This window comes from Tinamus guttatus, unplaced genomic scaffold, assembly GCF_059628265.1.
Source record: "Tinamus guttatus ecotype Peru unplaced genomic scaffold, ASM5962826v1 Tinamus_guttatus_pri_ptg000048l, whole genome shotgun sequence".
Lineage (NCBI taxonomy): Eukaryota > Metazoa > Chordata > Aves > Tinamiformes > Tinamidae > Tinamus > Tinamus guttatus.
Genome location: NW_028288582.1, coordinates 14,265,413 through 14,280,514, shown reverse-complemented (window position 1 = coordinate 14,280,514; position 15,102 = coordinate 14,265,413). Strand labels below are relative to the sequence as shown.

Genomic DNA, 15,102 nt, shown 5'->3' with positions numbered 1-15,102 from the left:
CATTTGTAACAAAATGATTCAATAGATGGTTAATAACAATGGGATGTCCAACAAGCAAATATCCATCCTATGGAACTATGGTCTGAAAGTGAACAAACTGAACAGTAATGTTTTCAAAGAGAAACAGTAGAAACACATCTTACCTTTTTATCATGTTCAGAAAAAAATAGCAAACTCCTTGTGGATAGGAAAGGGGAAGAAATGATAAAACAAAGTGCAGCCTAAAGTTCTCTGTTTTTTTAAATCACTGAATCACAAAATAGTTGAGGTTGGAAGGGACCTCTGGAGATCATGCAGGCCAACCCAACTGTGCTGGGTCAAGCACAATTGCTGTGGATGGTGGCCATGTGCCACCATTTGCTGTGGGCTGTGTCCAGCCAGGTTCTGAATACAGAAGGTAGAGACTTTACCATTTCTTTAAGCAAGCTGTTCCACTGCCTGACCACTCTCACAGTAAAAAAAATTTCTGTATTATGTTCAGATGGAATTTCCTGTGTTTCAATTTATGCCCACTGCCTCTTAGTCTGTCCCTGAGCACCACTGAGTAGAGTCTGGCTCCATCTTTTTCTCTCATGAGACATTTAACTACATGCAGCCATACTTGCAGTAAAGAACTGACAGACTGCTCTAACTTGTAGCTTAATTCAAACACTTAATTAGAAGAGCTGGAACATCCTGGACATTGGCTGCTTCCCATCACAAGGCTTCCTAGGATCCCTGCACCAAGACATGCAGAAAGTCAAACTGGAAGACTCAGAGATGTGCTCAGAATGGACTCAGTAAAAGTTTAGGATCTCTGTCATGACAAAAAAAAGTCTCAAAAAATTTACCTATCTGTCTATTTCCAGGAACAAAAAATAGCCAACTTGTCAAAGAGGAGAAATCAAACAGTCTAAACCAGAAAAATTATATACCAGTCTCACAAGAGAAAGTATCTTCAGGGACTACAGTTTCTACAGGACGGCTGTTTCAAAGCACATAAATATAATCCTCAAGTACAGAGATACTATTTATGTAGTCTGGATATCATTATAATAGACACATTTAGGAAGCAAATTCTATCAAGCATTAACAATTATTATATAAGTTACTCATGATTAAATGGGAGGGCTTGTGCCACGCTAGATTAACGTGGCACTTCAGATAAAAGTGTTTTGAATTAGTTTAGAATTTATGGTAAAATATGTCTTGTGGAAAAGAGACGAGTAACCAGTTCGCTCAAAAGAGCAAACAATTGTCCCTACTTTTTCATTTGTAAAAAACAAATAATCTACCTGTCATAAGATACTTCAATCAAAGTGTATTAATTTAAAACTGTGTGTTTTCTGAGTTATTTTTTCACTGTGTTACCAACACATAGAGTAGTTCTCTGAAAGAGGAATGCAAAGTTGAAGGATAAATATTTTCCATCTGGAAAGAGGATTATATTGAAGGATTCCTATAAACAACTCAGTAGAGACACATTTATACTGTCCAAAGATTGGAAAATATCGAAGCAAGACTTGTCAACTGAAAACTATTAAATCCTGGCTTGGATTAAACAAAAATACTGTAATATAAACAAGAGGCTAATATTATTCATCCTGTTACGTTAGTAGGTATATTCTCATAAAAAAGATAATAATCTTTGTTACAATACTACCAGCATATACATATTTAATTGAAAAAAAATTCTAAGTTGTATGTACTGCAAATGATTTTAGGTCCCTTTTGATTTTGGCAGCCTTACAACTGCTATTATTTATATTGGAGTGGCTTCCACAGTGAAGCAATAAACACAAAACCAGAAAAACAAAGCTGCTGCCATCCAGACACACAAAACAAAATTGCTGTCTTTAAGAATAATATTTTGTGAGATTTAAGACCAAACAAACATAATAGCCGGAAGCACTGGACATGATCAGATAGACTGAGGACTGGAGATTTTCTATACATCCCACCTCATTTGACTCTCATGGGAAAAATAATGGATGGAAATTATAGAAGTGTGGCTTCAGTAGGGATTTGAACACAGGAATGGATAATAGCCTTGTGAATTAACTTATCTTTGGTGTTAGGGTATTTGAGAGAGAAAATGGAGATACAAACACTATTTTATAATCACATTTGCTTAGTTATTAAAAATACGCCATCTTCTCTCCTTATTGTGTCAGAAGTCTTCATTAGCAGAAGCAACAAATGAAAGGTCTGCCGATCTAAGAAGAGGACTTTAAGCCCTCATCTCCAAAGGAATTCAGATATCTAATTCAAACCCAACTCCTGGAAAGATGCACTAGAACACAGGTATGGCACTGAGGACTGCACATGGGTACTAGCAAGTTCTGGGTCACCTGCCCCCCAAGCCCATACATAACCTAACGTTGTTCTGAGGAGCAAGCCTTTCATAACCTGCTGAACTCTCAGTTCTGTTATGTCAATATTTCTAAGGCTGCTAATTCTAAAGAAAATGGGGTTCTAAAAAAACAGAGTGCATATTTGAATGCGACTATGTCTTGCCATTTTTATTACAGTAAGGAGAGGTGCTTATTTTAGAACAAATAGAAAACATACACTTAAAGACACCACTGAATTTCCATCTGCAACATTAGCTACTTGGCATAATTGCCTTACTTACCTTGAACAGCTAAACCAGCCAGATGTATTGCTTGCTCCAGTGTGCAAGGAATGTTGCCCTCCAAGATATCTTTCTTTAATTGCAAATAATACTGATACCTACACGGAAAAAAAGAAGAAGCTAATGCTGGCATCTTAATTTCAAGACAGGCCATGCAACCACATTTGTCTGGTCTATTCCTCTCAACTTTCCCCACTCTGGGTGGAAGGCGGTGTTCCCCATTCTTCAGGCCCTGATTTTACAATTGTGCTTAACTCTTCCCTTACCTTACGCATAACTATGTCAGAATCAAGTCCTACTACTTCTTCAAACAAAGAATCTCCACAATTTCTATTCACCTAATATACTATAAATATAATCTATCTTCAATTCTTTATTTTTCTCTCCTCTCTCCTTAATAACCTGTCTCTTCATTGCAAAATTCAGTTTAGTGCTGCTGTATTACTACATTACTTCCGATAAATCTAACCTTGCACACTCCTACAAGCACACTAATGACTTTCATTTCTGTATTGCAACTTTTGAGTATTCTGTTCTCACTTACAGGGCATCATATTTCTTTTCTTCTTTTATCTGACGTTATCCTAAGTCATCTCTTGTATGTGGCTAAAAGTAGCAGGTCCATTTGTCTAAAATTTCAACCACTATTTTCATGAATTCTACACCATGGCGCTACCTCATGATAATGTAAAGATGATCTTTACATTATCATGATTTCCTGATTTACTTAAGTATGTTTAAGACTTACTCATTTACACTGAAAACGGTTAAAAAAAAAAAAAAAAACACCCACAGATTTACCTGAAACTAATCCAAACTTTACAAAATCAAAGCAGGTCCTTTAGGACCTGAATGCAAGGTTGGCACATAAATTCCTGTCTTCTACATGGAAATATACTGCAATATTGCCGTACCCAATAGAACATGCTATTTATCTTACTCTAATGCTTCCTAGTACACCAACTAGCACAGAATATCAACCAAAGTTTTATTAAAATGTCACAAGACACACCTTTTGAGCCAGTAAAATTCCCAGGAGTAAAGCCCAACACTTTGGATTTTTCACAGAGAAAACGATCCTACAAATTACATGCAAATCAAAAACTAGAGGCACCACGCATTGAGCAATGCATTACAGCACCAGCATCTACAATAGCCGTATCTCCGCCAAAACCTTTCACACCAGAGTAAACAGGAATGGTATTTCTTAAGGTATTTTAGCTCTGGAATCTATAAAGACAATGACACATAATCATGGAATAATTTAGGAAGGGAAAGAGCTTGGGACGGTAGGGTGTCACAGTCCAGCTCCCCTCTTGGAGCAGGGCCAATCTGAAGTTACCATCTTAAATGCGCTAATTGGCATAAGAAGATATTTCTGAACTAGCAAACATTCATAATCTAATTACGTTTTCTGTCCTTTCTTAGTAATAAAATCATAATTGCACAATAATGAAATGTACAACTATAAAAGTTAAGACATTAGAAGAAGTCAATGGGTTCTTAAGGGTTATATAAGAATAACTGGCTGGTGTGCATGCTCAGTTTAGCTTTTTTTTCCGCTAGTTAGCACTACCAGATTCCCAAAGCAACAGTCCAAGTGAATGAATGATATCAAAGCTAACATCCTTCTTCAATATCCAGTGAAATTTAAAAAATCACAATGTGGCGGTTAGCCAGTAGTCTGCCTAAGTGCTCAATAACAATCAGGAAGTACTGAAAACAAAATAAATAAAAGTTTATTTCAATAAAATCCACAAGCGATCTGTGCTAGATGGATAAATCAGTAATTTGCAGAAAGATATGAATCTTCTCCCCCCCTCCAAAATGACACAAAAGGGCTAAAATAATAATTACAAGTCTGATCATACAAATGTATCTAAAACGTTACTGAGAACAGGTTTGAATAGATTCCTAAGAAAAGAAAATCAACTCCTTGCTTAGTTTATTGTGTATTCTAAATAGTCAAAAGGAAAACAAACACACAGTTTAAACATAACTTCTGCCTAAAGGAGTAATTTCCATTTCTATACAGCTAGGGCAGGAAAAGCAGACAGTTTTGAAGTAAACTATACATCTTAGAATTGCAAAACCAAAATTATATACAAGCGTGTATAGCTTACCTGGTAATCTCCTGCTGAAGCTGAGAAACAGTAGGCACATAGAACACTACCCCAAAATACACAGTTGGCTCCAAGGCATATTTGTCTAGTTGCTTTTTCAGAGGCTTGTCCAAATCTACCCATCTGCGCTGATTCTGCTTATTATAATACCACAGACTGAAGTAAGTAATCTGAAAAAGAAAAAAAAATTCAATGATAATAATTTAATAAAATTATATATATATTACAGAAATCAGATAAAATACATTGCATGGAAGTCTTGCTACCTAGAAATAAAAGTGTTAAAACACTATTTAAGACATTAGGATTTTAGATTGAAAACTCAAAGAACTGGAAATCAATATTAAATCTATTTTAATAACAGAACCAGATATTACTTCCAGGTAAGCAATCCACGCATCTTATCACTAAAATACTAGCACATGTAGACTGCTTATTTGCAAACAGTTCCCAATCCTGATGGGACAACCCACAGATACTAGCGGTAAGCATTTATGTTTCATGACAGGAAAACATGAACTGAGGAGGCAAATACAATAAAGACCCTGGACTGTAGCAGAGTGGACCATGGCTTGGCTGAGGGATCCACAGGCAGGATTTCATGGTCCTTCATGCTGAAGGAAAGCAGGAGAGCTGGTCAATCAATGACAAACTCATTAAAGCTCATTAAAGCACAAGGATGGTTCATCTCATTGAGGAAGAAAATGAGCAGGCCCAGCAGCAAGCTAGTTGGTATGAACAGGCAAGTCTAGAATAGCAAAAACACAAAAAGGAGGTACACACAGGGACAGGCAACAAAGCAAATCCCAGGCACATGAAGCCAGCAACAGGCCAAACCTCAGCTGGAGCTGAACCTAGCAAGGGATGTCAAGGGTAGCAAGAAGACTTCTACAGGTACATCAGTGACAAAAGAAAATTCGAGCAGCTTTGCTGGGTCTGAAGAGACTGAGGGTGGGAATCTAATAGAACTTTCTACCGCCTAACATGCAGTTATACAGAACATAGAGGCAGCCTCTTGGGAGACGTGTTGGTCAAAAACTGCATCACAAAATACTCCGACTAGACAGAAAGAGGAAACAAAAAAAGTGACAACACACAGCACAGATAAGCCCTATGAGGCTGACAGACACCCATCTATTACATAATTATATTTTCAGATATTTTTGATTTATAGAAAGCATCAAGGATATTTTCCTTGATATTTAAAGATATCAAGGATGAAGGTTTATAAGCCAAAGAAATCTTCATCATGATTTTTTTAACTTCAGTAATGTTTGTGAATTGGATTGGGAAAAACTGTCTCCCTAGCACATAAAATATTTCCCATTGTCATACCTGGAAGCTCTGGCTTTGCAGTACAGACTTAAAATCCATTGGGAAGCAAGTATTTTTGGTGGGGAAAGGATATTTAGTACTTTCTAATCCTGTGAAAATAGGCTATTGCAAATGTCTGAAAATTCACACATACCTATCTTCTTAGTTTATAGTCTAAATGTGTGAAAGGGTCCATCTTCAGGTGATTCACTTCATGTCTTACAGCTGGGACAGGTTGACTACATCGTGCATGTACCATAACCACAGCTTGGCAGTTATGTTCAATTCTCTGTACCAGCAGGGATCATTCAGATATTAGGGACACAAAAAGCCAATGTCTAGCATTAAATTCAGAATAGTATATATTCCATAAATGCATCTTCTCCAGCAGAAACTGGGAAATGAAAGCCAGTTTAAGGCTTAATATTCCTTTGACATTTAGGAAATACTTCTGAAATCTACTGGCAAAATATACTCCTTTGTCCTTTTCTAGTTAAGCATCAACACAGTTTTAAATTATTTTGGTTTTCTCATTGCTTAAAAGAATTCTTAAAAAATTATCTTTACAGTCCAATTGGCTTTTATTTCTGCACATCAGCTCCTAACCATAACATATAGAATCTGTATCTTCCATCATGCTCAAAGATACTGAGAAGACAGTATTATAGGATTCGTTAAGATTTACAACAACAATAGAGCAGAAACTCCACTAAGAATTATTACATTAATTGCAACATCATACACTGCAAAAAGGTGAAAGGTATCAAACAATTATCTGCTACAATCCATCCTTTCCACTGCCTGAGGAAAGGAATGCTTTCAAATAGAAAGATACTCTTGTCACTGTTCTTGCCTAGCCCACCTGCATAAGTCAACTACATCAGCCTCAGGCTCCATGAAAAACCTGCAACAGAGATCAAGCTGGGCTCTTGAAAGCTGACAGTAACAGCTACAGAACCACACAAAGATGCTACTGGAATGGAAAGATTACTGTAAAGATATCATGCAAGAAGTTTTGGAACCAACCACGCATGGATGGGGAAATCTCCAATGAACCATTTGAATAACTTACATTTTCAAGTTCAGGGAAATCTACTTAAATCTCAAAAACCCAGAGGTTTCTAGTATAAAAGCAAAGAGAGAAGGAACATAGGCTAGACTGCCAGCATTGCAAACTCTCTGAAGCAAACTCTGACTCTACACCCTTAAGTATAAACTGAACATGTAACCTGTTTTTAAGGGATGATCACACATGCTACAGTTTTGATAACACACAGATCACTTTTTCTTATCTAAGCACAGAATTGAGTTGTTATCCACACTAAAGATTAATAAAAATATTTCTACCTTTTAAAATATTATCTGCAATTCAGAACACCTTTAAAGATGGTTTTTCTGACTTGGTATGTTCCCTCACAAATTCTTCCAATATGAATCATCATAAATAAAAGCCAAACAAAATAGTATGGACCAAAGTCTGTCTTCTAACTTGTATGTAAATCTTTCCCTTGACTTCAAGGGCAGAATTTGATCCTGTGAGTTTTAGAACAGTTATGCATCCTGGAATATGCACACTGATTAAAACAGAATCCGTTTTTATTCATTGCTAAAACATTTTTATTATTAGCAGTACAGGATACCACCCAATTTTTAAAAATGTCATGACATAACTCTTAAAATATGTTAAGCTGTTAAGATTAACACTATTTTGAGGTTTGTTTGTTTTAGTGACTTATTCACCACCTATCCCCTTTGAAGAAATTCAAATATAAATAAAAGGAGCTTATAACTTCAGCATAATTACCTTCCATCCAGCTTCTTTGCCATTACGGGAAGAAATAATAAGCATTTTGTATGAGACTTCAAGAGCTGTCAAGAATGCAAAAATAACAGCAGGCCGCCACAGTATCACGAGTGCTGCGGGAAGGCAGAGGTGTTGCCCCCCACTCTCAGCCATTATGTCACACTTCTTCAGAGCAGTTCAGTATAAGTGCCACAAACTTACCTTACTGAAGGAGATTATTTATTGTATATTTTCAAATGATGTACAAGGAAAACAGAGAATGGCAGACAGAGAATTTTTCTGTCTTAAGAAATCCTCGGTCTTGAGAAGGGACAAAGGTGGTATCTTAACTGTGGTAATCCATGCTCTCCAGGCACAGTATGGGGAGGATGGAGACAGACTCTTCTTGGAAGTGCACATTGCAGGGATGAGAAGCAGTGGGCACAACTTGCAACATGGGAGATTCCAAGTAGGTCAGAAAAAATAATTCACAATGTGGCTAGCCTAAGAACAGGGCAGGTAGCCCAGAGAAGTTGTACAGTCTCCATCCTTGGAGATGCTCAAAACTTGACTGGGCAATCCCTGAGCCACCTCCTTCGGGCTGCAGCTCCTCCGTACCCCACGTGCACTGCGACCACATGGGCTCCAGAGGCCCCTTCTACCCCAAGCTATTGTGCATCCCCCACCATTACAGAATGGGAAGTGACAAGGAGAAACATCATACTGAAAATCTTGGGCACAAATAATATATTTTTTTCTAATTATGGGTTAACTCTGAGCTTTAAATCTTAAAATTCTCATCAGTTTCTACATTTATTGACCACATGCTGCTATTCACTTCTTTTATAACTTGCAATGGAAATCAATAACATAGTCCTCCTTCACCATACTAACCTGCTTGTATTAATTAGCTATAATTAGCTGCCTTTTTTTTTCCTCTCTCCTTATTTTGTTATATTTTATGCTTCCTTATTGTGGACCAGACTCATCTCCAGCATAAATCCATTTTGGCTTTAAACTAAGCACCATTTATAGAGGTCAAGCATTCTAATTAGCACAATAAAAATATGTTTTCCACAGTATCACAAGGTCTATTCTAGACACAAATTTTCCTACCCAGAAAAGAAATTCAAAGGACAAATGTACATATCAGGTATCAAGTGTGCAATCTCACACATTGATTTAATAGCACCTGTTATGATCCCTGAAATTGACTGTCTTCTATTTTTCTAGAATATAAAGTATCAAGAAAAATTATGTTTCCTAGATAGGAAGGAAACCCTAACACTGCTATTTATTTTTTAAAAATCAATCTCTATAGATCCTCAGACTAGGAAAAAAAACACATTCCACCACTGCTTTGGGGGTGGAAGGTGAAACAGACTTTATCATGCATTCCCTTTAGGCGTAGCAGTGTTCAAAGTTTATAAATTACAAACACACTTATCTATTTCCCAGCTAATCTCCATATCCTAAATTAAAATCATACAGAATGCCTAATAGGTTACAAATAGTTTGGAAAAGAGTATTGTTTTCCAAATGTTCATTTGGTGCCTTCTGAATAATGTAATCTGCTATTTGCCTCAAGGATACAGTGACCTGAGGAATCATGATTCCAGGGGATGAGATGAGGAATTAACAACCATAAAATAAGTCAAAATAACCAGCTCACACAGGAATGCACTCATTTTTTCTTTTTTTTTCTTTTTTTTAATAAGTACTTAGAAACAAACCAAGCCATAAGACTTTCAAATGACTTGGCTAAATCTTTTTATTCTCACAGGCAAGGTGGATTTGGAGCTACTCCTCATGGTGCAGATACTGCACATAACTCACCAAAACATTATATTCCACTTTTTGACATTTTGCAAAAACAGCTCAGCTATCATTCAGCATGTCCCAAAAGTGTATTGCTTTTTCTCTAAGCTGCATTATTTTTTCCCACCACTGCCCAAAGGTGCAAGAAGGATGGACTTACAGATCTCCCTTTGACTCTCATCTTACATAGAAACGATATTGAAGGAAGTGCCACATTCCCATTCCCCAGATTCTGAAATTCTCTGACTGCTATGCAACTGCAAAAAGCAAAATCATTTGAAGTAGACTAAAAATACTCAGCAAACAAAAAAAAGTATGTATTTGCTTCAAAAACAAAGAAATTCTTTTTTATATTATCATTAACATTAATATAAAACTATAAAGCAATATGTACACATTGTGACATTAAAAAAATAACTAAATGCTATTTTCAAAATCTGGCCTAACTTAACAAAAAATAAAGAAAGAACTTGACCTCAAAGCTTCCTAACTACCACTAATACTTTCACAGAAAAATCTTAATCCATTTTGTGCTGCTTGGCATAGTAAACAAGCACAATGAGCACAAATCTTGTACCCGACTCTTTTTTTTCCCCCCTTCAAAAAAGGAAGAACCCCAGTAATTGCATTTAAGGCAGCTACTAATTTTTAGTTCTCTAAAATTCTGGCTCCTAAATTGCTATAACAACACATTTGTAATTAATGTATGTTCTAGACAGATTTTTTTTTTCTGGAAAAGTAGTAGCTTTTAAATGAATAAGATTAAATACATTGAAGTTTTGCCTTTTTATATACCTCCTGATAAACTTCATAAGCTTTTCCTCTCCTAATTTCAAGTAGAATTAGGTTTTGAGGGGCAGCCATAACAGTCCTACTTTCAGCTCTACTTCCTCTATTATTTCTCTAAGCATTACCCAAGCCTATATCATACTGATAGAAAGCATAAACATAATTATGTTAGTTACCACTCTGACATTGCTTGACCCAACTTTTATTTGCCAGTCAATATGTTTACCAATAGAGACATTTGCCCCCCCTGCCCCCCCCCCCTTTGGATACCATCAACTGTTGCAGTTGGGGCCAACTCTCTACCACATCTGGAGTCAGACTCTGCTTGTACAAAACAGTAGCAAAATTTGCACCTTCACTCTGGTAAATTAGCAGTGTAAGAAAAGAGAAATAAAAGAAGATGCAAGAAGAGAGGCAAGTCAGTCTTAACATCTCCTGCCAAACATCCCACATATATCTAGCAGTGGTAACATTTAGAACATTTTTGTATTTTCAAGCACCTGATTTGTATCCTCATACCCTAGATGCAAGATGTGCAGAGTATCACACCCTTTCTCCAAGCTGGCTACAACCACAGCTCTCAGCATTTTTTGCAAACTTGCAATACCAGAACATACTACTTGGGCAATAAAGATAGCTTTTCCCATAAATCAAGTTTGGTTATACATCACTCACAGGATAAAAGACAGGCTGTTCTACAAAGGGTAAATAACTTATGTTCTCTTCCTCCCTTGGCTTCTTTCCCCAGTTTCTCAGTTTAAGGGAGTTGGATCACATTCCCATTGCTGATGAGTCACATTCTGGGAATACCAGAACATATTCTTGTTTTAATGTATTCATTTTACCTTTTATTTTATTTTTTTAGTAGGCTTACAAAATAACAAAATTAAACTGCCAACATACTTAATCTACATAACTCATTAATCCCTACTCATATACAATGCAATTTGGAAATCTGGAAAAACAAAATAAAACCTACTTTCTAGTCATAACTCAAAGACTATTCTTTTAAACAAAATAAAATCTGTTGCAACAACTATCTTAAAAGATGTCACAAGATTAAAAATAAGCCATTGTATTGCTACCCAAATTCAGAAATAATACCCTCCAATAGAGAAACCAACATTTATAACTGTTACCATTCTATGTTTAAACATTCTACAAAGGTAGAGATTCAGCTTATACCTTCTGCAATAAACTTTCCTGAAGCTGTATATGACCCGAATATCATAACTACATATCCCATATACCCATATTTGAAATGGATGTTTCAGTTTTCATAAGGGAGCTAAATCTCATTATTTAACACTTTCAGCCCAAATGCATGTGGTTTCAGGGTGCTTAGTGCAGCATCTGCAGAAAGTATTCAGCATTTCACAGTATCAAGGCCTAATGTTGCTGTTGGCAGATTTAAGCAACATACTGAGCACATTTTTCCCCCTGAAAACTTTGTGCTCAGCAAGCAGTCAGGAATGATCCAGTATCTGCTTGGCAAAAAATGACTATTTAAAGGCAAAACAACATTTTCTGAAGGCAAGTTCTGGAAAGTGATTTATATCCCTACTTTCCATTCCCTTTTATTGCAACACTTTTTCCTGCCAAAATAATCCACACAAGAATGCATGACTGAAGGAATCTGCTCAAAGTTCAATAGTATACTGTCAACTCCCTCACTCTGATATATGACTCCTAATTGAGGGAATTACTTAAAAAAAAAAAAAAGATTTTAGGAGCAGAGCTCCAAATAAAGAGATGATGAAGTGATACAGGCCATCATTCAGGAAGATAGAGCCTTTGACTTCTGTAGGCCAAATAAATTTAAGTTTTTCATCTACTTACATCTACTTATAACTGACGTCTGAAAGTGGGTAGATTAAATTGACAAACTCCATTTGAACACAACGGCTGAAATATAAATACATGATATCAGATGTGTGTTGATATCAAGTGTATGTTAGGGCCACGAGAATAATTAGACTTGCTTTGCTAGAAAGAACAAAAAAGGATGAAGTCATACTGGCTCTGTAAAACTGCATTCTTCCAAAATGGTTGCAAGACTGGGCCATCAATTTGTTTGCTCAAATTTAAGCAAGGCTGTAAGATAAGCAATGAAGATATAACAGTTCCAAAAATCAAAGTTATTAACTAAAGATTATTTCCCTATGAGCCCTCTTCTGGCTTGGTCATCTAATACTTGGATTTGCATCCTGTATTTGAATCTTGTATTTAAAACACCATTGTGTGGTACACCATATAATAGAGCAAAAGTATTTTTTTCATACACAGTTTTAGGCAACCTATTCTTTTATTAACAGTTTCCACTCTCAGCTGTGCCACAAAATCTGTAAATGCTGTCACAAAGAGTTGAATGACTACCCAGTGAATTAAAGTGTTAGAAACTCCCGTAAGAAATGACAGTTTACACAGGATAAAGAGCATTCAGCCACTGTAACTAAATCCACCTCTGTAGTCAAGAAAATTTCAAAAGAGCAATTTGGTAATCTACATAGAATTCTTTAACATTTCACAGTTCAACATTTCAGAACTAACTCATCCAAGAGAGGAGAATGAGTAAGTGTAAAATATGTGGGAGAAGAGAAAATTTCTAAGGAATTCAGAATAAATGCAAAGGAATCCTGCAAAAAGTCTTTTTTTGAGGGATTGAGGATTATAGAGATGCAGCTCTAGATGCAGTTATAGTGATGCAGCTAGTACAAACCATGCATCTCCAAGAGGCCAGCCATGACTAAGTGCTTGCTCAAAGATACTCTCTGCAGATTTGTGGCATCTGAACACAGAAAGCAAATAGATGGTAAACGGTACATGTGCCACACTCGTGCTTTAGTTTCTCGAAAATACATACATACAAATAACATTTTCTTAATGCAGAATAGCTTTTTGAAGGTAAAATGAATATATCATAAGCTAAAAGTAACATCAAATCTCCAAGTAACTCTTAATCTGTGTTGTTTGGGTCAGAAAACAGCCTTTTCTTTTTGACATTAAAGCATTTACAGCATTGTCAGGTTTCCAAATGACCACAGATGTTGCTTTGGGTGTCACACTAGGCTTATTTTCACTGACACTTCTCATGTCATTCCATTAGGTACTCCCTAGCTCTGCAACATAAGTTCTGCGTCTGTTTTGGAATCCAAGTGCCCCTCCAGCCAGAGCGCAAAGACCCAAGTGACACACTGGTGAGTTGCTCCAGCAAATATTGCCCGAAGTGGTAAGGGTTCACCAGATGTGTAATCTCGCGGCAAATATGAAGCTGCGTTGCCTCCGACCGCTCACTTACCTCCCGCAATTCCAGCCTCTGAGCCACAGCTTCCAGACTTTCCTGGCCCGTGCTTTCCACCGACAGCGTGAACTCCACAAATTCATTGTTGAGGAGCTGGATACGAGCCACCAAGCAGCTCTTGCTGGATACCGTGTAACGTCGAGTTCGTTTCAACTTTAACCCAAAAGGCAGAGGCATCTTCTTTTTCCACGGGGATGGTTAGTGATAAAAAGATACCACCACTGGCAGGATGAGGAGGGGCAAGTAGCTGCCTCCTCTCAAAAATAAGCAGCTGTGGACTCTCCAAAGATCAACCAGCAGCAGCAGTATCCATTAAAGACGAGCGAGTTTCCCACGAGGAGAGAAGTAGAAGGGGCATCCACTGCAAATCTAGCATGGAGTGAAAGAGAACAAGCAAGAATCAGAAACAACCTGACTGAAGGGGTAGTGCAAGTATGGGTACTAACAGGTATATTTTTTCTAAATCTAAACAGTCTGCTTCTCCAAAACACTGAGCTGTTATGCATTCAAATAGTAAAATACGCACCAGAGTTTCTGGTTTTTCCACAGACAACACCAGTCTTTGGCAGGTTAATTTTATTCTTCAGTAAGTGAACAGACCTTAATCAAATACAACTGAAGTGCCTTAAAAATAAGAAGATTCTAAACTCAATCATTATTTAAATGAAAGACCTCTAGAAAACGCATGCATTTGCAAGCAAAACTATTTCATTTAAGAGCAAAACTAGCAACCCAGCATTATTTCCAGCACAGTGTGCAATCTCAGCCACTATATGTTGGATTAAATACAGGCTCAAGCCTTACAGAAGATTAAAGGAAAAAAAAAAAAAAGAGAGAGAGAGAGAGAGAGAGACAGAGAGGGTCAGGAGCAGGAAGAAAGGCATCTTAACTGTTTCCTACCAGTCAATTAAAACCTGATTCTTTTAATTTTTCATGACTTGAAGCTAGTTCATTCCCTGCGCTAAGCAGCTTTACAACATTTTGTACATTATTGCCCTTGCCAGCAACCTGATGACCAGAAATTTCTTTTCCTAACTTTTCCCTGAAAAACATGTTTATTCTGAAGGTAGCCACCCACTCCCCACCTTCTGCAAACACCTTCACCCCTCCTCTCCCAGCAGCTCCCTGACACACAGATTTAGCCTTTCTCCCCCCTCCACCTTCCCAGGCTTTTCTTGCCGCTCACTCCCTGGCTTTAGAAATGTCCCATTCCACCTCGTGCTGAATTTCAGACAGCAGGACCAAGGGAGGGCAGGCAGGACAGGAGCCGGTGTGCGAATCCCCACCGGCTCCGTTCCCGTTTGGGGTCCTAGTGTTGCCTTGGCACCTCTAGTGGCAGCAGCGCTGCCCTGCCAAACCC

General features: G+C 37.3%; 1 protein-coding gene across 2 annotated transcripts in view; it reads right to left on the bottom strand.

The window, feature by feature from the left end:
• The window catches only part of PTPN21 (protein tyrosine phosphatase non-receptor type 21), a 33,738-nt gene extending 19,580 nt beyond the window's left edge, over positions 1 to 14,158 (bottom strand). For both annotated transcript variants that reach the window (XM_088539741.1, XM_088539742.1), the window contains exons 1-3: positions 13,740 to 14,158; positions 4,738 to 4,907; positions 2,615 to 2,712 (exon numbers count right to left, since the gene is read on the bottom strand). In XM_088539741.1, coding sequence (XP_088395867.1) covers positions 2,615 to 2,712; positions 4,738 to 4,907; positions 13,740 to 13,919 — 448 coding nt within the window. In that variant the 5' untranslated portion in view covers positions 13,920 to 14,158. The remainder of the gene's footprint in view (positions 1 to 2,614; positions 2,713 to 4,737; positions 4,908 to 13,739) is intronic.
• Between the last annotated feature and the right edge of the window lie 944 nt (positions 14,159 to 15,102).